The 23,043-nt window shown below is 39.2% G+C and overlaps 1 protein-coding gene across 1 annotated transcript in view; it reads right to left on the minus strand.

Annotated features, from left to right (window-relative positions):
- The window catches only part of CASD1 (CAS1 domain containing 1), a 59,116-nt gene that overhangs the window by 25,125 nt on the left and 10,948 nt on the right, over window positions 1–23,043 (minus strand). The window contains 6 exon segments of the mRNA XM_038388700.2: window positions 4,551–4,674; window positions 8,788–8,832; window positions 10,332–10,394; window positions 14,177–14,221; window positions 18,341–18,461; window positions 19,358–19,454. Coding sequence (XP_038244628.1) covers window positions 4,551–4,674; window positions 8,788–8,832; window positions 10,332–10,394; window positions 14,177–14,221; window positions 18,341–18,461; window positions 19,358–19,454 — 495 coding nt within the window.

A 23,043-nucleotide genomic window follows, 5' to 3' on the forward strand; every position in this document is an offset into this window, starting at 1 on the left:
GGCGCAAGTTGAAGGTTCAAGATTTGAAGGACCCTATTAAGCGTGACCACTTCCAAACAGTCTTAGAAGAAAAGCTCCCATCAGAGTTTCCAGAAGAAATTGAGGAACATTGGAGCCAGCTGAAAGCAGTAATCATCAATGCCAGTGAGGAAAACATAGGCTACCAAACCAGTAAACATCAGGACTGGTTTGATGAGAATGATGCTGAAATTGAACAACTCATAAATGAGGAGAATGGCATTTCGTCCTTGGCAGAACGACATAAATTGTAATATAAAGAGAGAAGCTCATGCCAAGGTGAGGGTGGAAGTACAACATAAAACCAGAGAACTCAAGAACAAATGATGGACTGAGAAAGCGCAAGAATTCCAACATCTTGCGAACATCCACAATACATCTGGTTTCTTTAGTGCCACCAAGGCTGTTTATGGGCCCATTTGTCATGGTATGAATCCTCTTCGCTCTAAGGACGGAAGCACACTTTTGAAGGACAACAAAGCCATCAATTCTCGCTGGAAAGAACATTTTGAAGATCTCTTTAACCATAATTCTACAGTTGCAGATTAAGTCCTTGAGCAAATCCCTCAACGACCATTTAGGGATGAGTTTGGAGATCCTCCCAATTTGTACAAGGTATACAATGCCACCAAGCAGATGAAGAACAACAAGGCAGCAGGTCTAGATAGGATCCCCACTGAAATCTTTAAAAACAGTGGACCAGAGCTAATTTGGCAGCTTTACCTGCTTATCCTTAAAATCTGGATAAAGTAGGAGACACTCAGTGAAATGAGGGTTGCCCTGATTGTCACCCTCTTCAAGAAAGGGGATAAAGTGGATTGTGGAAACTATCGTGGTATCTCCCTCCTAGTCATTGCAGGCAAAGTTCTAGCATGAATCCTTGCAACCGCCTTCTGCCTCTGTCAGAAGAAATTTTCCAGAGTCATAGAGTGGTTTCCGACCATGTTGTGGAATGACAGATATGATCTTCACAGCACGGCAGCTGCAAGAAAAGTGTCGGGAGCAAAACCAACTGCCGTACATGGCTTTATTGATCTAACTAAAGCCTTTCATTCAGTGAATCGCCGTGCTCTCTGGACTGTACTTTCTAAGATTGGATGTCCTTATAAATACATCAATGTCCTAAAATTGCTTCATAATAACATGAACATGACTGTTTTGAGCAGCAATGGCTCCCAAAGTGAACCTTTCAAAATACAAACAGGAGTCAAACAGGGCTGTATCATTGCTCCAACCATGTTTGCGTTTTTATTGCTGTCATTCTTTACCTAATTGCTGGGAAGTTTACAGGTGGCATTGAAAGCATTTACAGAACGGATGGAAAGCTGTTCAGGCCTAGCAGCCTGAAAGCCAAAACTAAGATTTCCACAAGATCTACTGCAGAACTACATTATGCTGATGACAACGCAATCTTTGCCCACTCTGAGAAAGATCTTCAAACTATCTTGAATATGTTTGTCGATGCTTACGCATGTCTTGGTTTCACTCTTAATATCAAGAAGACTAAAGTGCTCTATCAGCCCTCTCCAAATGAGGTATTACATGCTCATCTATCAAAATAAATGGAGTGGCACTAGAGAACATTGATCATTTCCTCTACCTTGGAAGTCATTTCATCCAAGGCAGATATTGATGCAGAAATTCAACATCACCTGAGCTGTGCCAGTGTAGCTTGTTCTCGTTTACGGCACAGGGTTTTTGAAGATCACAACATTCCAACAGGCACCAAGCTTCTTGTTTACCAAGCCATTATTCTCCCAACCCTGTTGTATTGGTCCGAAACTTGGACAACCTATAGACACCACTTGGAAGTCCTTGAGAGGCACTATCAACACTACCTTTGTAAAATTCTGAAGATCAAATGGGAAGACAGGCGCACCAATATTAGTGTCCTGGAAGAGGCGAAGACCACCAGTATCGAGACAATGATCATCTGTCAGCAATTCCATTGACACTTGGGAGACACTTGCCCAGGATCGCTTAAAATGGAGTGAAGTCCTACATGATGGTCCCCTGCATTTTGAACTTGCTCACCGACAAGCTGAAGAGGACAAGAGGCACAGGAAGAAGGAGAGACTGGTTTCCAGTAATGGTCAACAGCCTCCTGCTGAGCCTGAAAACATCTGCCCTCATTGTAATAGAACTTGTAGTTCAAGGATTGGCCTTATTAGCCACCCGACGATCCATAACTTCCATGGAAGATGATCACACTCGGTAAAGAGTGATAACCCATCATCATCACTACTCCTCCTGGGGGAATTCTCCACCAAAAAATTAAAAATTCTGCAACAAAAATTAACAATGCTGTGCACAATATTTTAAAATTTTTCAGAATTCTGAATATTTTATTTGTCAAAATAACACAATATAATCACACCAGTTTCAATTATTTTTGGTCATTTATTTCAGAATACCTGTTAGCAAGTATATCTGTAACAATACAGACAACAAAAAAAGATTCAGGAAATGTTTTTTGACAAATAGATTCGTTACTAGGCATATTAATACAGAATTCTGAGTAATAATTCATTTAAACTATAATACAAAAGCATATTTCCCGCACCCCTCAGAAGCAGTGCAAAGGCTTGGGGGGAATTAGAGGTAACGAAGGAGCTGAGGGAGGGGGAAATAAATTGCTGGGAAGGAGCCTGGTGTGAACTTGGAAGATTGTTGGGTATGGATGGGAAAGGTACGGAACAGGTTTTTTTGGGGCAGTCATTGAGGAATTGTTAGGGAGCTTCCCCTATGCAGACTCTGGCTGACCCTTAGCCTCTCCTATTCAGTCAGGCACCTGCTCCTGTCCCCATGTGTCCCTCCACCCCACTCAGAATCCACTCTCCCATCCCAATATGGCCCTGGCCGGCCTCCCCCATCCCTACGTGGCTCTGTACCCCTCCAGGTGTGTCTCTCTGCTCCCACCCAGCCACTCCCTGTCCCTGAAACCCTCCCCGTCGCATGTGTGTCTGTGCCCTCACTCAGCCACCCTCTGTCGCTATGTAGCTCTGCTCTCCCTCCCCGATCACCATGTGGCCCTGCACTTCCCTCCCCTCTGTGGACCTGTGCCTCCACTCCCCCATTCAGCCCCTGCCTCAGTCTGTCCTCCCCCACTACCCCTTATGAGCTCCTTCCTGACCCTCCTCTCCCCAGCATCCCACGCCATCTGTCTCCCCATAGCCCGTCTCCTGACCTGGCCTGACAGGCGCTGCGAAGAAGGCAGGCTCCTTGTCTTCCCTAGCTGGCCAGGAGCTGCTGCTGTGTTCTATTGCCACAGCGCCCTCTGGTGGGCAAAAGGCAGAACTCAGAAGTTATTTTCTGCTGGGAGATGCTGCTATTCTTGTGCCACAGCGCCCTCTGGTGGGCAAGAGGCAGAACTGCAGCAACATTTCAGCAGAAGCGTCTTTCTGTGCAAAAAATTAAAAATATGCATGGCTCATTAATTATGTGCACGCAGTAGTGCAGAATTCTCCCAGGAGTAGTTTCATACTAATGACTTTAATGGATTGATGTACAGTATAGTACAGAACACTATCACATGCCCCACATGTCTATCTGAGGGCTTAATCCTGCAAAACACTAATATGCACAGTGCTTCCTACCATGAGCAGTCCCTCCCAGGTTTCAGACACAGATACTGATTGCTATGGAGCTAATTAGAGTAGTAAGCACTACATTTAATAAGTATGCACAAAATAGGGTCATAAAGTTAAAGAAAAATTGCATATGTTGTATTATTTGAGAAATCGTATGTGATTATATAATTAAAAACAAATACAATACATAAAAGGTGAAAGAGCTGAGACCACATGTGTAACCTGAACTTTGGCAAAACTTGACTTGTAAACCATTAACTAAGCAAGCTTAACATTTTCTTAAATTTTTCTGCTGTTTTTTATTTAAGTTAAAAATCAGCCATGTTATTAAAGTTTGAAAATATTTTACACCAACAGTCTATTTGATGTATGTAATTAACTATAGTCATGGTTGCATATTGGGTGTGGGTATGTCCAGCCTCAGTGCTCCTCTTTGGAAAATGTATCCCTTTCTGGCTAATGGCTAACTTCATAATAAAAAAATGGAAAGGAGCATTTCTCTTAAGCTTTATCATGGGTTGTATAAGTCAAGCAATCTGAAGAAGTTTTATTACAGGAATCTTTCAACAAGAGGTCAATGTTTAGGGGGATTAAGATTTTTCTTTTCAGGAAGAAGAAATCAACTGGTTATATCTAGATATAACTGTCAACACATGTAATTTCAGATAGCTCTAACTCATGAAGGTAGGAACAGGTCAAACACATGGAATGTACAGTCAAGAGGAAATGGATGGAATCTAGCATACCTATATTGACAAAGATCCAAGTCTTCCAGATTGGATATCAAAATTTTCTGAATATTTATGCACACACTAGACGGCGCTGAGGTTGTTCATAAGTAAAGCAAGGCAGTGAAAGATGGTTTAGTCCTCCACAGCCTGCAAAACTGTGATTCAAATCGGACAATTACAGCACAAATTATAGTTATCTACTGTATTTTACCTTGTAAGACCCAGTATACATCACTACTCTTTGCTAATTTTTCCAAAAGAGGTGCTATTGAAGTGATATTGATTTTATATTGCATAAGGGCTTCGTTGCTGCCATTGTGAATCTTGATAGACCACTAGAAGATCAAATAAAAAAAAAAATTCAGTTTCTTGTATCTCTAAAGTATATACAATCATAAAACTTTACTGATTCCACTCCATCATTAGCAGCTATTTTCAATACTATTATAGAACCTGTTTATTTCTTCAATATTTTAATTAGCTATGAAGATTTGTGGTATCTATTTAAGTACTACAATGAAGGGGAACATTTATGTATCCAAGTGCCTCCCAAATATTTAAATAAAAAAATTACAACAACAATCTTTCTCTGTCTTCCTTCCCAGCATGTAATAGAAATAGTTGAGGAAATTCTTTAAATTACTGTTCTGTGTGTGTCTGGGTTGACATTATAGAGGGAACACAGAGCCAAAAAGATGAGTTTTGTATGAGCCTGAACATGGTGAGACCTGTAGCCATTGTAATGTTTTGCGGGAGTGAATTACATGATCTAGGTCCATTTCCTATGAAAGATCTTTTCTTCCACACACTCAAGCCTGTTCCAGCTGGTCAACAGTTTCATTATTTCAGCGGAAAGTAGCTATTGTGAGAGGTCAATCTTGGAGGGAGAAACAAATTTATTCTGAAACTATGCCCAATCAGATAGAGAAGGCTGAATATCAAAACAGATACTTTTACTAAGCCCAAGAAGGGGCACAATATCCTGGCCAGTCAAAGTCAGAAATGGGAGTTTCTGCTACCATCAGTACTTCAGCATCAAATAGTGCTGAGGAATCCCATGGACCCAAAGGCTGCTGAACAATTTAATCTGAGGGCAGACATGCTTGGTAGTGGTGGGGGGCATAGGCAGCAGAAATAGGAAAGTGCTTCAGAAACCTGAGTATTACTTCAGACGAGTTCAACTTTGGCCAACTGGAAGATGGGGCTGTTTAGTACGAGATAAAGACACAGAGAACTGAGTGTCATCTGTGTATTGCTGGCTCATTTTTCTCTTTCATATGCACCAAGTCAAAGGTGATGCCCTTGATTGCAGTTAGGTAGAAGGGGGCATTTTGGTACTGAACTATCTATAAGCAGTAGTTAGGGAACAATAGTTGTGCTTCACTGGTTCTTGTAGTTCTTGACTGGGTAGAGTTTTCTGTAAATATATTTTGGAATTTGATTTTCAGTAGACTATGGTGGTGATTTTTTCATCTTAGGGAGTTTTCATTTCTATGCGGGGTAGGACTTGGTGCAATCAGGATTGGGGAGTTATTCTTAAGTTTCTTATGTTACTGTCCAGCTTTAGGCCACGTCTACAATACAGGTGCTATAAAGGCTCACCTACGGCACTGTGGCTATGCTGTTGTAGTACTGCAGCATAACAATTTCCTAAAATGATGAAAGGGGTTTTTCCGTCGCTGTAGGTAATCCATCTCCCCGAGCGGCAGTAGCTAGGTCAATGGAAGCTTTCTTCCCTAGCTGCTTCTACACCAGGGGTTAGGTCAGCACAGCCATGGCTGAGCAACATAGCTTTGTCAATCTAAATTTTAAGTGTAGACCAGGCCTTACTATTTTGTCTGGGGTACTGGTGGATGTATGTCTGTGTGTGAAAGAGAGACTTCTAAGAAAACTTATGAGAAACAAAAAGCACAGAGTTCAGATAGGAGTTTTAGGCTATCATCTGTATGGAAGTCTCCAAAGATGATGTGATACTGGCAGATCAGGTACTAGCTCATGCCAAGACCCCCAAGCCTCACTGAACACTGACAAATGCACAGCTGGAAACCAGTCTGGCTCATCTATGTGTTAGTATTATTAAAACAGGTAGATTTATAAAAATGTGTTTAGACTGTATGAAATTCTTGTAAGTTGTTGCATGCATTAATCTCACACATAATATCGGTGTCCCATGTTATAAGGTAATATTTAGGTGTTTGCTGTGAAACTATAAAGCCCCATAGTCAGGAGAGATGCATTAACAAGTGTGAAATACTAGTTTACCACAAGAGGTGTCATATCCTACCCAATGAAACAAGGCCCATAGACATCCGACAAGCTATTGTGAAACATAAGGGGACAAAAAACTTTGTTGATTACTCCCCCCAAACCCATGAAGAGAGGAGAGTGCACAAACACTCATCCCATCAGCTTGAGTTTTGGGGGAAAAGGGGATAAAAATCCCTGTCAAGAAGAAATTGTTATCCCTATGCTGCTTGAACTCTGAAGGGCAAAGACTTTTAAGCATAAGCAAGGGACCCCGAGCTGTTTAGCTTGGGTTAGCCCAAAAGGACATATAGAGCTTGCATATTGCAACGATTTCTATCATCTTTTGAAGCTGAAGACTAGAACTCATTTGTGTGTGCATGTTTACCTGCTTTAATTTTTGTAAATAACTCATTTATTTTCCTTATTTAATAATAGTTAATAAATCATTTATTTTTCCTTAGTTAATAAATCTTCACTTAGTTTATTATAGCCTGGCTACAAGCATTGTTTTTGGTTTGAGCATTGAGATGCAACTGACTTAAGGAAAGTGACCAGTCATTTGGGCCTGGGAGTAGCCTGAATATCATTTTGATTTTTGGTGTAAGGCACCATCTATCACAAAGGCAGGCTTTCCTGGAGTGCTAAGATAGATTGGAGTACCCAAGGGGACTGTCTGTGACTCTACATCAAGTATGTTATAGTGCTTGAGGAGTTTATGCTTGATACTTACTTAGTTGGTGAAATTTAAGCATAGAACTCACAATCAGTTTGGGGTTTGTGCCCTGGTTTCTAATAGTCGGCCTTGATGCTAGTATTCACATTTGTGAGCCATTCCAGACAGCTGACATATGGCTCTTGTGAACTTCTTGACTACATCAGACTACATGAATACATCACCTCTTCTTGGAAACTTTTGGTGTCCAGAGGTTTATAGATTAGCAGGACTCCTAGACAAGTATTGTCTCCAAATTCACAGATCAAATAGCAGCACTCAAAAGATTTTGTTTCCGGTGTGCTACTCCTGAATTTGAGCCAGAGTGGACTGATTTGAACCAAAGTGATTTAAACTGACAAATGTAATCATGATTTAAGTCAGCAAACAGGAAACCGTGATTGAAATTGATTATTTAAATCACGTTGTGCATTTGTACTTTTTAGTTATTTTCCTAAAGAAAGGTTGATTCTTCTTAGTTGGTAATCATTAAAATATGTTGAATTGCAACTAAGTATAGCCTTTACATTAAATTGGGATATTTTTGCTAACCAGAATGATGTCATTAAAGGTGGGAGACAGTAGGAAGACTAGTCCATGTCTGAAGTGGTGCTGATACCTGGCATTGGGGGAAGGGCCCTACTCCTCTTCCTACTGGAAGTGGGGAGAGAATGAGGACTAGTCTATACTACCATGCAAAACAATGCAACTTACATTGCTCGGGGTGTGAAAAAGACATCCCCCCGAGTGACGTAAGTTACAGTGACTAAGTGCTGTCCACACCCGCACTATGTAGGTGGCAGACACTCTCCCATCGGCATAGCACATCTTCACCAGATGCACTACAGTGGTGCAGCTGCATCGATGCTGCTGTGATGATATAGCACTCTAATGTAGACTTGCCCTGAGGTTCAGATTCCTGAATCAGGATGTCAAAGCTCACAATCTCAGGAAGCACAAATGCTTAGGTGTTTCCTGGTAACAGCAGAAGGAGGTATTCAACAAGTCGACATAGTACAGAAGTCTTTAAATTAAGTAAGAAGAATGGATTCCTGGAAGGAAAATCTTGCAGACAGGACCATCATCAAGGTCAATACTTTTTTGAAAACAATACTCATTAAAAAGTTTATATTCAGTTGGCCAGATTATTCATAAAAATATTTAAAACTTTTATGAAGTACTTGGGCTACCTTCTCAGAGGATTTGTTCTACATTTCATCCATGTATCAAGCCAAAACACAATCTTTAACAATGAAACAGTGAGAAAATATTACTGTACATCATACAAATCTATATACTTTCTATTTTAGAAAGTATTTGTTATAACAAGAACAAGACAATTGGAATAGAAGACTGGCAATCAGTGTATGTTTTCCCTTTTGAAATTAAAGTAACTACTTCCTCTTGTAACTTTTCTAGAAACATATGTCTTCTCCTGTAATAATTTCCATACATTCACACCAGAATGCCTACTGCATGAAAAGCTTACCGTAGCAGCTCCTGCTACAATTACATGAGGTTTTGCAATAGAACCCTAAAACACAAAGTAAAAGAGAGATTAGTCTTCTCAATATCTTCACAAATCACTAAAGCTATTATTCAATTTATTGCACAAGTTATTTAACATCTGTGCCTTGATTTTATCACACCTCCGCTCTCTTGTGAGGCTAAAAATTTGTAAAGCAGTGAGATCCTCAGATGTAAGGTTCTATGTAAGTGCAAAGTATCATTATATTTCCGTATGTTCAAAATCATTTATCGAGTTAGGCAGTATTTAAGTTTGCTCTTTAAAAGCTATCTAGGCATCTACTCGTAAGATGTTATGCATTGCTAAATCACACAAACAAGCATTATAGCAGCTGAAATAAATATTCTAGACATTTGTGATCTGACATGTTTATCGTTATGAAGTGGCCAATGACTGAAGATATGTCTAAATAATTAAGTGATAATCATATTATTATTATCATTATTTGTAGTATTGTTGTGCCTAAGAGTCTTATACACAGACAGGACCTCACTACGCTAGGTGCTGTACTAACACAGAACAAAGAATCCCTGTCCTCAAAGAGTTTACAAGCTAAATATAAGACAAGAGACAGATAGAGGCAGACGGGGAGTTACAAGAAAACAATGAAACAATATTAGTCAGCATGATGGGTAGTGGTCTCTGCACACTAGCAACCTAATTGCTGTCAAGCATTTCATAGCCATCATGGAAAAGGACAATTTTAAAAAGGGTTTTGAAGGAGGATAGAGAGGTAGCGTCACAGATGTTTACAGGGAATTCCACCGAAACCTGAGGGGCAGCATGAGAAAAAGCACAGAGATGTTTGTTTGAAAATTTAAGAAGTGGTTAGTGCTTTAGTGGCATAATGAGCCATTATAGAATCATCAAAGGAAGAAACCCAGAAATGACAACTATTCTTTAGTAAAAAGAAAAGTAGTACTTGTGGCACCTTAGAGACTAACAAATTTATTAGAGCATAAGCTTTCGTGAGCTCAAGCTGTAGCTCACGAAAGCTTATGCTCTAATAAATTTGTTAGTCTCTAAGGTGCCACAAGTACTACTTTTCTTTTTGCGAATACAGACTAACACGGCTGCTACTCTGAAACCATTCTTTAGTAAGAGTCAATTTGTGTCAACTTTACTAATTATCAAGAGAGATATATGTTCAAATCATTATACTTGTTAAGTATAGTAATTTGAAAGAACACCTAACATGCTGGATAGCAAGAAAACAAGAATATTAGACAGTACATATAACTAGTGCATAATTTAAAGATCCAGTGCACCCCTCCAAGTTTGCAAGAGTTCACCAGATACTACAGAACTGTGGGATTCTTTGTAGATTTTCATTTGACCTCTAAACTTCTTAGTGTATAACTTGATTTCAATTTTTTTAAATTATTATTCTCCTTTATCTACATCCAGAACTTGTACACAATATGGGTTAAGCACATGGAACAATAGGAGATTAGGTCCCTCAATCTGTTGGTATTTTCTAAAGACAGTATACTTTTAGAACACACCTCAGCCCAAGATTTGATACATTGCTTCATAGAGCCATTAACTTCTGGATACCATAGGAAATCCTGTAAAAAGAATGTATTAATATCTGAGTAAATTTAAGAGTAGTTCATCATTCAGAAAATGCATGTCTATATCAACTGCAAGCAATGCATTTCATACACAGAAAATTATACTGGTCCAAATTTTGCTTCATTTCTTTACTACATTCATGGACCAATCATAGATGAAAGATCTGATGACTTAATCAGCCAGGAACAAAGGGTAAAATAAATGGGAGTTTTGTCATTTATTTCAATGGAGCCAAGATTTCACATAGAATCTAAACCTTTGAACGAGTTGGAAGTGAAGAGTCTCAGTTTTCCAATGATATCAAGGACAGAAACAAATGTTTTAAGTTTTACAAAGGATCACATCAGTGTATTCTAGTTAACTTTTTGCTTCATTCCCCACAACTTTTCGCAACAGCTATCCTGCAAATCTCTGAACTTGAGAACCAATTTTCTGAAAGCTTAATATTTCAGGTTTCAAACTATGTTGAGTCCTAACATTTAACACTAGCATTTCCCGTCACTGACTTCTAAAAATAGAGCAGGGAGAAACAAAAAGGGCTAATGACTTGCACTTTATTAAAATCATTCCCCTCAATAAAAATAAAATCTCTAAATTAATTCCAAAAGATTTATGTAAAACTTTATTTGTACCTCAGCTAATGTTATTCCCTCTCCTAAATAAATCTGAGAGGCCATTTAAGGCCCAGCCTGCTACTTAACATCATAAGTAGTTTCTGCTTCCACAATCAAGAGGTACTACAGTCTCCTAAAAAAGTACAGTGGAGACAGTGTCAGATCAAAGGGAAAATACAAAACAAAGAACTACAACAAAACTTTATAATGAAGGCAGAAAGACTGTCCTAGCACAAAGTTACACTTCTCCTCTCCTGAACACAACACTAACCATCCTTTTTAAAAAAAAAAGGAGTACTTGTGGCACCTTAGAGACTAACAAATTTATTAGAGCATAAGCTTTCGTGAGCTACAGCTCACTTCATCGGATGCATTTGGTGGAAAAAACAGAGGAGAGATTTATATACACACACACAGAGAACATGAAACAATGGGTTTATCATACACACTGTAAGGAGAGTGATCACTTAAGATAAGCCATCACCAACAGCAGGGGGGGGAAAGGAGGAAAACCTTTCATGGTGACAAGCAGGTAGGCTAATTCCAGCAGTTAACAAGAATATCAGAGGAACAGTGGGGGGTGGGGTGGGAGGGAGAAATACTATGGGGAAATAGTTTTACTTTGTGTAATGACTCATCCATTCCCAGTCTCTATTCAAGCCTAAGTTAATTGTATCCAGTTTGCAAATTAATTCCAATTCAGCAGTCTCTCGTTGGAGTCTGTTTCTGAAGCTTTTTTGTTGAAGTATAGCCACTCTTAGGTCTGTGATCGAGTGACCAGAGAGATTGAAGTGTTCTGCCACTTTGTGACTTTCTTTGTGACTTTGTCCTGACCCATAACTATTTCACATTTGGTGACAATGTATACCTTCAAATCAGCGGCACTGCGATGGGTACCCGCATGGCCCCACAGTATGCCAACATTTTTATGGCTGACTTAGAACAACGCTTCCTCAGCTCTCGTTCCCTAATGCCCCTACTCTACTTGCGCTACATTGATGACATCTTCATCATCTGGACCCATGGAAAAGAAGCTCTTGAGGAATTCCACCATGATTTCAACAATTTCCATCCCACCATCAACCTCAGCCTGGACCAGTCCACACAAGAGATCCACTTCCTGGACACTACGGTGCTAATAAGCGATGGTCACATAAACACCACCCTATATCGGAAACCTACTGACCGCTATTCCTACCTACATGCCTCTAGCTTTCATCCAGATCATACCACTCGATCCATTGTCTACAGCCAAGCGCTACGATATAACCGCATTTGCTCCAACCCCTCAGACAGAGACAAACACCTACAAGATCTCTATCATGCATTCCTACAACTACAGTACCCACCTGCTGAAGTGAAGAAACAGATTGACAGAGCCAGAAGAGTACCCAGAAGTCACCTACTACAGGACAGGCCCAACAAAGAAAACAACAGAACGCCACTAGCCATCACCTTCAGCCCCCAACTAAAACCCCTCCAACGCATCATCAAGGATCTACAACCTATCCTGAAGGACGAGCCATCGCTCTCTCAGATCTTGGGAGACAGACCAGTCCTTGCTTACAGACAGCCCCCCAATCTGAAGCAAATACTCACCAGCAACCACACACCACACAACAGAACCACTAACCCAGGAACCTATCCTTGCAACAAAGCCCGTTGCCAACTCTGTCCACATATCTATTCAGGGGATACCATCATAGGGCCTAATCACATCAGCCACACTATCAGAGGCTCGTTCACCTGCGCATCTACCAATGTGATATATGCCATCATGTGCCAGCAATGCCCCTCTGCCATGTACATTGGCCAAACTGGACAGTCTCTACGTAAAAGAATGAATGGACACAAATCAGACGTCAAGAATTATAACATTCAAAAACCAGTTGGAGAACACTTCAATCTCTCTGGTCACTCGATCACAGACCTAAGAGTGGCTATACTTCAACAAAAAAGCTTCAAAAACAGACTCCAACGAGAGACTGCTGAATTGGAATTAATTTGCAAACTGGATACAATTAACTTAGGCTTGAATAGAGACTGGGAATGGATGAGTCATTACACAAAGTAAAACTATTTCCCCATGGTATTTCTCCCTCCCACCCCACCCCCCACTGTTCCTCTGATATTCTTGTTAACTGCTGGAATTAGCCTACCTGCTTGTCACCATGAAAGGTTTTCCTCCTTTCCCCCCCCTGCTGTTGGTGATGGCTTATCTTAAGTGATCACTCTCCTTACAGTGTGTATGATAAACCCATTGTTTCATGTTCTCTGTGTGTGTGTATATAAATCTCTCCTCTGTTTTTTCCACCAAATGCATCCGATGAAGTGAGCTGTAGCTCACGAAAGCTTATGCTCTAATAAATTTGTTAGTCTCTAAGGTGCCACAAGTACTCCTTTTCTTTTTGCGAATACAGACTAACACGGCTGCTACTCTGAAACCCATCCTTTTTAAATCATAGCTCCCTCCAAAGACCTAAGTAATCCACTCAACTTGCACTCTCTCGATGAATTATATGGAAAGGAGTGGGAAGAAAGTAAAGCTACTGAGGTCTTTGCAGGAAGACCCCACTCCCACACCACTGGGGATGGGGAAGGAGGACAGAGTTCTCCTTAAAACCTATCACGAGAGAGAGAGAGTGTGTGTGTGTGTGTGTGTTGAAAAACCTTGTACACTGGTGATGCATCTGGCTCACTCTGTTACTGCAATCAAAGTGGACCCAGGGCAGAGAATTGGTTGGGGTGACACAGAAAGCTCATCTGCATTTACCACATTCCTTGCTCCAAGTATTACAAGCCACTTTCATTGGAAGGGCCAATTATCAGATCTGATGAGAGGACCGTATGTCATTACTATCGAGTCCAAAGCTCCTGTAAGATAAGGGAACTGATTTAAAAAAACACCACAACCCAAACACACCTCTAAGGACCTTACTCAGATTTCACTAAATTTTAAGATACAAATCTTCGGGATGGGTGGGAATCAGATCATAAATGGTGCTGAGCACCTGCTATCCTGATTGACTTCTGTTTAATTTGTGACTGGTAAGTATCTCTGAAAAGAGGTCCTTAATTGTTTTCACCTGAAGTATAGGGGGAGCATATAAAATTATACATTGATTATTATAGCTTGGAGCTTATTACCATAAAAAACTTACCACTTTAATTGATGCAGACTTGTCTTCAAATAGAATGTTTCCATGCTGCCAAAATAAAAAACAAGTTAAACTAGTTCTACTGGAAGGTAGTGTATGTTCAAATACCGATCCCTCTCATCTCTAGAACTCTACAAATTGTGGATATCCATGGACCATTTTTGTGGATCGGGTGCAGATACAAATTTTGTATCCACACAGGGTTCTACTCATCTAAGGCCTCATCTACACTAAAAAGTGTTTGCTAGTACTACTCCTAGAGGAGACAGTTTATATGAGAAAAATAGTTCTTTGTCTGTACAGCTTATATCACTTCCTGGAGGAAATAAGATATACTAGCAAAAGTTGTTTTGGGGTTTTTTGTTGCTGGTATAACTGATTTTTTCATGCTCCTAACTGATATAGCTATGCTGGCAAAACCTTGAAGTGTAGCTCAGGCATATGGTGCTATGTCCCCCGAGCAGCTCCTGGGAACACCATAGCTTTCTATTACCAAATGATTCAAAAAGTCTGAAATCTTTCTTTTCTAGACATCACTATTTTTCTTAATATCCCCTCAAAGGACCGAAATAGAAACAAAACATTTTCCTCTCACCCACTTCCTTGTCTATACCACTAGTATGCCTACTTTCCTGTTCCCCCTGTACTCTAACAGCTGAACTAATTTTTCTCTAAGTTTCCAGAAAAAAATAAAATCACCACTGGCAGAAATCAAGCCTGGAATATGTAATTCATAACTTATTGATTGAAAACGGGAGATTAGAATGGAATAAGTTAGGCATCCTTAATTACAGTAGACACAGATACTCCTTTAACATTAAACTGAGTTGTATTATTTCAGTTTCAATCCCTGAAACAAAAAGGATAAGTGCACTTTTCCTCCACAAACTGAGCTCAGGTACTGTAGACAAATATACCCATTCTTTTTCCATAAGCCAATGAGTCCCTCTGCTCAGCCATCCTGAAACTTCCTCAGGATGCATTTAATAGATATCCTCCAATATCTATTAAATGCACTGTTAGTCCATCAGTTTCAAAAGCATTTGACACAAAGGTCTTCCAGCTCAGAACCTACCAAACTACTCCTCCCCACCAAATTCTCATAATTGCCAAACTACTCCCCACCTCTGGCAAGCAATCCAACACCAACCCCCAGGCTAGGAAAACTCCTGTTATCCAATCAGCCAAACATCTGGCTTTGACAAGTGAAATTTAATTACATGCTGTCTGCCAGACAGATTGCTACTGTGCATTTAAATACCCTGATTGTATTAAATAATTGACAAGTGTGATAAATGAAGGACAGGGGTAGCTCCCTTTTATGGATACCCAGCCTGCCAGCAGCTATAAAATCCCTTAGTAGCTGTTTTCTAATTGCTCTACCTGTAAAGGGTTAAAAAGTCTTACTGCTATGCATAGGTAAAAGGAAATGAGTGGACACCTGGTCAAAGACCCAATAGGAAGGCTAGAACTTTCTAAAATTGAAAAATGACTTCCCTTTTGTCAGTCTGTAGTTGTTCTCTGGGGAGAGGCAGACAAGGCTGCAGTTATGCTGTAAGAAGCATGGGCCAGATATGAAAAATCCTCAGTATCATATCTAGAAACTACTCATTTGAATCCCAGGTATGTAAGGATCAGGAAATGTCTAGGAAGATGCAATTAGGTTTCTCTCTTTTTATTTATTTCTGGCTTGTGGCCTACTCTGTGCTACACCTAAGTGTTTTTGTTTTTCTTGTAACCTTTAAGCTGGACCTCAAGAAAGCTATTCTTGATGCTTAATCCTTGTAGGTTGGTTTCTTTTCTTTTTTTTAAAATCTAGCAATAGCCTGATTTCCCAGATGTATTTTTTCTTTTTTTATTTTTATTGATAAAGTTTACCTTTTTTTAAGAACAGAATTGGATTCTTGTGTCTTAAGAGGTTTGTGCTTTTTAATTAGCTGGTGGCAACAGCTGATTTCCTTTCCCCCACCCCTTCTCAGCTCTTCCCCAGGGGTTGGGAGGGGGAAGGACCTTAGGGTACCCCACAGGAAGGAATTCCCAAATGCGCGTTCCTGGGTTCTCAAAGGGGTTCTGCACTTGGGTGATGACAGCATCTACCACTCCAAGGTCAGATAAAAGCTGTAACCTTGGAAGTTTAATTCAAGCCTGGAGTGGCCAGTATTAATTTTTAGAGTCCTTGTGGGTCCCCACTTTCTGCACTCGAAGTGCTAGAGTGGGGAATCAGCCTATACAACAAGTCTGACCTGAAGCTAAATACAAACCCTGAACAGCAGAAGAAGTTAATGATTTGGCTGCCTGATAAGCTATATTGCTATATAGTCTATCTCTAGCTCCACTTAGCAAGCTGTGCTTCACACTTATCTTCCGAAAATGAACACAGAACTGTATTTCAGTCGCATTTACAAGAAAGGGAAGGCAGAAAGCTATTTTTAATTTCAGCCCCAATCAGACTTGTATATCAGTCAATGCATCTAGGATTTCAGTTCAGATTAAATCAGCAATTAATCTTTCAAGAAGGGACTTACAACAAGACTTGAATTAATTAATACTGGCTAAAAAACCAAAAAAATCTCACTGGCATAGATCAGATTGGGCTCCCTCTGCTGGCAGCTCATCAGCTTGCTACGAGGAGACTCTGCCATTGGTTCCCTGCGTGTTTTAAGCCTTTAACGTCTGAACAGAGCTTATTTTGTCTCTGTATTTGGGTCCCTAGGGACATCTCTGGAGCACAGATCTTCTGTCTAGGCTGCAACCATATGGCCCAGCTTCCTAGCCCCTCTGGTCTCACTGCTGACTCCTCAGCCCCCAGACCAGTTTAAACACACCCTTTCCCAGAACTCCAAAGGTGTAGGCCTTCTACTTTCCCCTCTTCAGAGGGCCATTTGATAGGTGTAACATACAACAGATACTAACACATTATTGCTCTTTACTTAAGCATGACAAATACATAGAGGGTATAGATCATATAGAAAACAACACACATCCTGAACTGTAGGTCACTCTTCGCTTGGAGGGCCATCTATGTTCAGATAGGCAGGTTCCTCCTGTCCCAACCTCATCCAGTTCTTGCAGCTGTCTCCTGCATCTTAAACTGGTGAAAAATTACCAAAGAACTCCCAACAGGGCATCTTTTATAATCTTCCAGTCCCTCTGTCAGATGACCTCCTAATCAGCCTCCCCAGGTGATCAGAGCCCAATACCAGATGACTTTGTTACCAGGTGACCCCTCCCCATCTAGCCAGTTCTTGGGGTAGACATTATCTTACTGTATAGGATGTTTATATTTGAATAGAGGACTATACCAATTTAACAACTGTCTATTGTCAGTCCTGCATCACTATGCCTTGGCATTTCTGTCCAATATGGAGGTAAAGAGATCACAGAGAAGGCACCTTGTCCCCACATTCAAAACAGAGTTTGCCGATTGGTAAAGATACATAGAGTTCATAATCTCACAGAGAATTCATAAATTGTACAGGCAAATTTCCATTTTCTCACCAGAAAAATAAGTCTCACTTAGGGCATGGCTACACTCGAAACTTCTAAGTGCTGTCGCAGGAGTGCTCCCGCGGCAACGCTTTGAAGTGCGAGTGTGGTCACGTGCCAACACTGGGAGAGAGCTCTCCCAACTCTCCTGGTACTCCACCTCCACGAGGAGATTAGAGCGCTGGGAGCATGGCTGGGGCACTGTTTACACTGGTGCTTTACAGCGCTGTAACTTGCTGTGCTCAGGGGGGTGTTTTTTCACTCCCCTGAGCGAGAAAGTTGCAGCTCTGTAAAGTGCCAGTGTAGCCATAGCCTCAGTTGCCATTGGAGAAGCCACCTTAGTTTTCTTTCCTAGGCTGTTCAACTATCGTCTGCTGAATGCTCCCTCTGCAAACTTCCCACTTCACTTCTCAGCATGCCATACATTCCTGTTATCACCCTCTGACAACTGCTTGGGCCCAATCTCCTGATCAAGTGCTTGATTTGTTTCTCTGTGGAACTATGCTACATGGTCCCCTTTCCTGAACATTAGGATAGTAAGTAGTATTATTTCCCAACAAATGCCCATTCCAGACATCAAAGTCTTTAGAAAAAACCCGGTTTCTGGTGTTTGCAACCTGGAAGTTAAGTAAAGTTTTAACAGTGAAAGTGACAAATTGGGGGGAAAAAAGACAGTCTTACCTTGTTTCCTTCTTCCTTCACTTGAGCATTTATGAGTTTTACAAAAGAATAAAACAATTGGCGAATTCTGGAATCTCCTATAAATGCAATATGTTTGTCTAGGAGGCAGTTTTTTGCTTCACTGCAAATAGAAACAGCATTACAAAATTAACATATTACATCATTTAAGGAATCAATTTAATGAAGGAAATTGACAATTCCTTAAAGGAAATCTGAATGTTATACAGAAAATTCTAAACATTATATCTAACTCTAAAGAAGGGTAAATTGTTTTTTTAAAATACTGAATGCATTACATATAACTAGGGATAAGTATGAAATAAGGAGCCACCCTGACCATTTGATTCCACAAATTACTGTAGGAGTGAAAGGACTCTCTTACCCATTGGGTGGTGCTGAAAAATCAAGAAGACTGAGTAGTTGTATAACTTTGTTAAGTAACAGAATAATTCCGAGTGATAAAGGTATCTGTCACAGTTTCTATATTAAGTGAATGAAGAGAAAAGTGATAGATACTTTTATTTCTCAACATTATTTAGTACATTTTCTTAAGAAAAAATTCTAAAAAAGGAATATATATTAACTATTTGGGATATTATAACTAAGAATTGTATTTGCCCTTTAAATCACAATTTGAAACTATATATAAAACATGTGATGCACCTTAAGCTATCTTGAAATTCTTCATAATAAACAAAACATGCAGTATAAATTATTACTACCATTCTTATCTATTTATATTTAGTAGCACGATCCTATTATGCTTAGCACTCTAGACACATAATGAAAAGAATATCTGCCACAAAGGACTTACACTAAGTGCCCTTTTCTGATCTCTGATAAATTCTGTATTTCACTGTAACCCATTTAAAAACAATCAAGCATGAAGACAGCCAAAAGAGATGAGGCTATAGAGACTCAAAAGACTGCAGTATACAGTCCAATATACAGATTACTTACTACTTTCCCCTATAGAGACTAGAATAAAAATAAAAGAATGTAAGGTGATATCCTTACCTATTTTTATATTTATGCATCATACAAGTATGGGGCTGCCATACTTTTTCCCCAAGAAATCTCCCACTGGAGAGAAGGTATTCACATGTATCATCACCTTAAAAAAAATTACACTAGAATTAGAATCCAACTACAAAATATATCATACAATATCTTAACCACCAACTACTTTATTTTTTTTAAATAAATAGTTGAAGTTTAGACCACACAAAGGTAAGAAATCATTAGCACTGACTAGAACCAAGTATATTGTAAGGAGGTCCCATACAAATTTCCCCATGTAATTTTGCCATTTATTGCTCCTCACTTCTGTCTGAAAACATTCCTCTGTCCTCAGCCAAATGGTGATGATTGCCTTATATCTACTAAGGAGCAGGTAGTGACCTGAACTAGATGAATACTTGGGCCTCCAGAGTTAAAAGAACAGAGCATCAATCCACTGTGCCACCTATCATTCTACAATTATAACAACATAAGGTGAAGTGATTAACATACTAGTACTTTAATGTAATGCTCTTCTGTAAAGATTTAGCATATACTTTAAGCATTTTATATACAATCTAAGTCTAAAAAAGAAATGTGCAGGATTATCTCTTCATATCTGCTTGCTTAAAATGTAATTACCACCTTAAAGCAGGTGGAATTAGATCTCAGTGTTTCAGCAGAAAGAGGTTTGCATAGGAATTCTCTGTAGCCTCTGATTCTGCACTGCAGTCAGGTCCTTCAGTCTAAAAGTTGCAAACTAAGGGTCAGCTACAGAAATGGTGATTATTTTCTTCAAGCTCAAGTAAATTAACATCTTAGGTACGAAACCAATAAATAAGTCCTTTTTAAAATTGTTTTGAATACCTTGCCTGAACAAAAAGGAAAGATTTTGCTGCTGTTACCAAGATACTATTTTTCCAATAAATTAATATTGAAAAAGCTATGATTTCTGAACTTTCTCCCAAAAATGAAAAAATAAATGATATTCATGGGCACCAGAACTTCATCCAGAATGATTCCAAAGTGCTTTACAAACTATTTAGGAATCACTGGTTTATAGCCATTTACAAAGTAAAATGCACCCACTGTACAGCAGTTCACAGCAACATTACACACTAGAAAAATGTAATTATCTGAACTGAAATTTGTTCTGGACATAAGGAATAGCCATCTTAGTCTTGAGAAAACTATTATGAGATTTTTGGTTATCACTAGCCTAAGCCTCAATTGTGCATCTGATCCAGAAGAGGACACCTTTAACTGTACAGTGTCCCCAAATACTGACTCAAAAAGAAGGCTACTTAATGAATCACCACTACTTCATGAAGAACCTAGGATTTCTTTGGAGGTGTTCTAAGTACTGACCCAGCCAAATCCTGCTTAGCTTGAAAAGTATGACGAGATCGCAGCCTCTGCAGTAACTAACAAAATTCTCACATATGTACACCACACTGTTCTAATAGCTTAAACCTTAGACTTGGGTTCACTGCATGGAAAAATCGTATCGAATTTTTATGTGGAGAACATAGTTTCAGCAAAGCAAACTGAACACGTGGCACTAGAGAGAAGAAAGCTAGAGGGGATATTTATTAATTTTTCTATAACCAAGTTAAAGGAAAATCTGTAGAAAACAGATACAGTGTGCTGAAATTGCTTAATATGAACTTAAACACAGATCACTTGAGGATCTGCACGGAGACAAGAGGCAGTGGAAGAGAAAGGGAGAAATAAGCACACTGAATAAAGAAAGGCTATTTTCTTGTCAAAGTATTTTACACAGACATCAGCAGCTTCACATGGCGATGATGTAGCTGTGGTAGCACACAGAATGGACCCATTTCCTTTTCCTCCCCTAACTAATTTTCATTAGACAGAATTGTACGGGGTTTGTTTTTAATTTGATATACCTTCCCCAACCTGTATCTTCAGTTTTCCAAGTACAACTTCAAGACAACAGCTCATTGGTCCCAATTTAGGGTAGTGTTGCTATCACAGAATAGCTGCATGTATTTCAGTGTTGGGTGAACATATACATATAAATAAAAACTTTAACAACTAAAATTGACAGCGTATATAAAAGGAGTCTAACTTACATCCCTCCACCCTGAAAATACAGTAGGTTTTCACAGAATAGCTCTTCTACCTCAAAAATGAATAGTTAAGACATGCAGCCAAATGATGTCTCATGCTATATATTTCTTCTCTTATCCCATGCAAGTTATATCTCCCACCCAATCTAAACTATGCCCCCTTTTGTTTTGAAATAATATACTGCTTGATATTCTTTGAAAAAATAATATGCCACTTAATTAAAACTAAAAAATGTATTTTTGCATTATATTTCCTGGTTGTTGGGAAGACTTGAGATATTTTCACCATTACCTGTCTTCTAATTAAAAAAAAATGTTTTTTTTTTAAATTTAGTATTAATGAGACTCTTGATATATATAAATATGTAAAGGTTATATGACATACAAATTTAAAAAAACATACTTAAGATGCAGAATAATAAAGAAATACAAAGGGAGAGAGAAACCTTTTGATTGAACAAAAACATTTATTAAATTACACTGATTAACTAATAAAATTCTCAGTATATGCACTCTCACATTAGTATAGCCATGACAAAATAAGTGAATTCCTATGGAAGGTAAAACAAAAATTAAAGTATCAAAGAAAAAGCTCATGTGGGAGAATTCCGCTACAAATAGAAAATATCTTCCTTGTACCATGAGTTCAAATCATAAGCTGCCACATACCTATTTAATATTGTGAATAGGTAACAAAATGAATTAATGTCTACTTGCTTTAGATGGGGAAATCACAAATATCACAAAATAGCTTAGTCCCCAAAATTTTGCTATATTCTCTGAAATGAATATCCAATATTTCCTGCAAAATGTGAAATCTACAAATGTCATTAATATAATTTTTTTGCAGCGTAGTTGTAGCAGTGTTGGTCCCAGATTGAGAGAGAGAGAGAGAGAGGGAGAAAAATAAAAGGTTGGTGAGATAATATTGTTTATTGGACCAATTTCTTCTGTTTGTAGGAGGGACAAGCTTTTGAGCTTCACAGGGGCTCTCCTTCAGATCTGGGCAAGATAACCAGAGTATAAGCTAAATACAAGTTGGGACAGATTGTTAAGCATAAGGGTTCACACATCTGTAAGACTACTTAACTCTTTAATGTGCACTTCATTTTAACAGGGAGTAGGGTGTGTTACAAATAGTTGTAAAGGACCATAATTAAAACCATGATTTTTAGTGTCTATCAGAGTTATGACTTTAAGTTTGCAGGCTCATCTTTTGAAGGTGGTGTTTTCTTTGAGGACAAGGAATGAGAGATCAGATATGGAGTGACTGCATTGTGAAAAGTGTTCACCCGTGGGTGATGCAGTGTTTTCCTCTTTTTTCACTTTTCAGTGGGAGTTCATTTGCGAGCATAGCGATTATCTGGTTTCACTCACATAGCTGCTGCAAGGACACTTAGGGCTCTGGATGAGGTACACCACATGTTGTGATAAACATGTATAGGACTTCTTGATCTTGAAAGGTGTGTTGTGCAAGATATTGATCACAGTAGAAGAGAAGATATGTCTGCAGATTTTGCATCTGTTGTTCTGGCAGAGTCTGGTAGTGCTTTGATTTGGTGTGTTCTTATCTGTGCGAACCTTACTTTTGATGATCAAACAACCGCCGAC

Source organism: Dermochelys coriacea, chromosome 2 (assembly GCF_009764565.3).
Source record: "Dermochelys coriacea isolate rDerCor1 chromosome 2, rDerCor1.pri.v4, whole genome shotgun sequence".
NCBI lineage: Eukaryota > Metazoa > Chordata > Testudines > Dermochelyidae > Dermochelys > Dermochelys coriacea.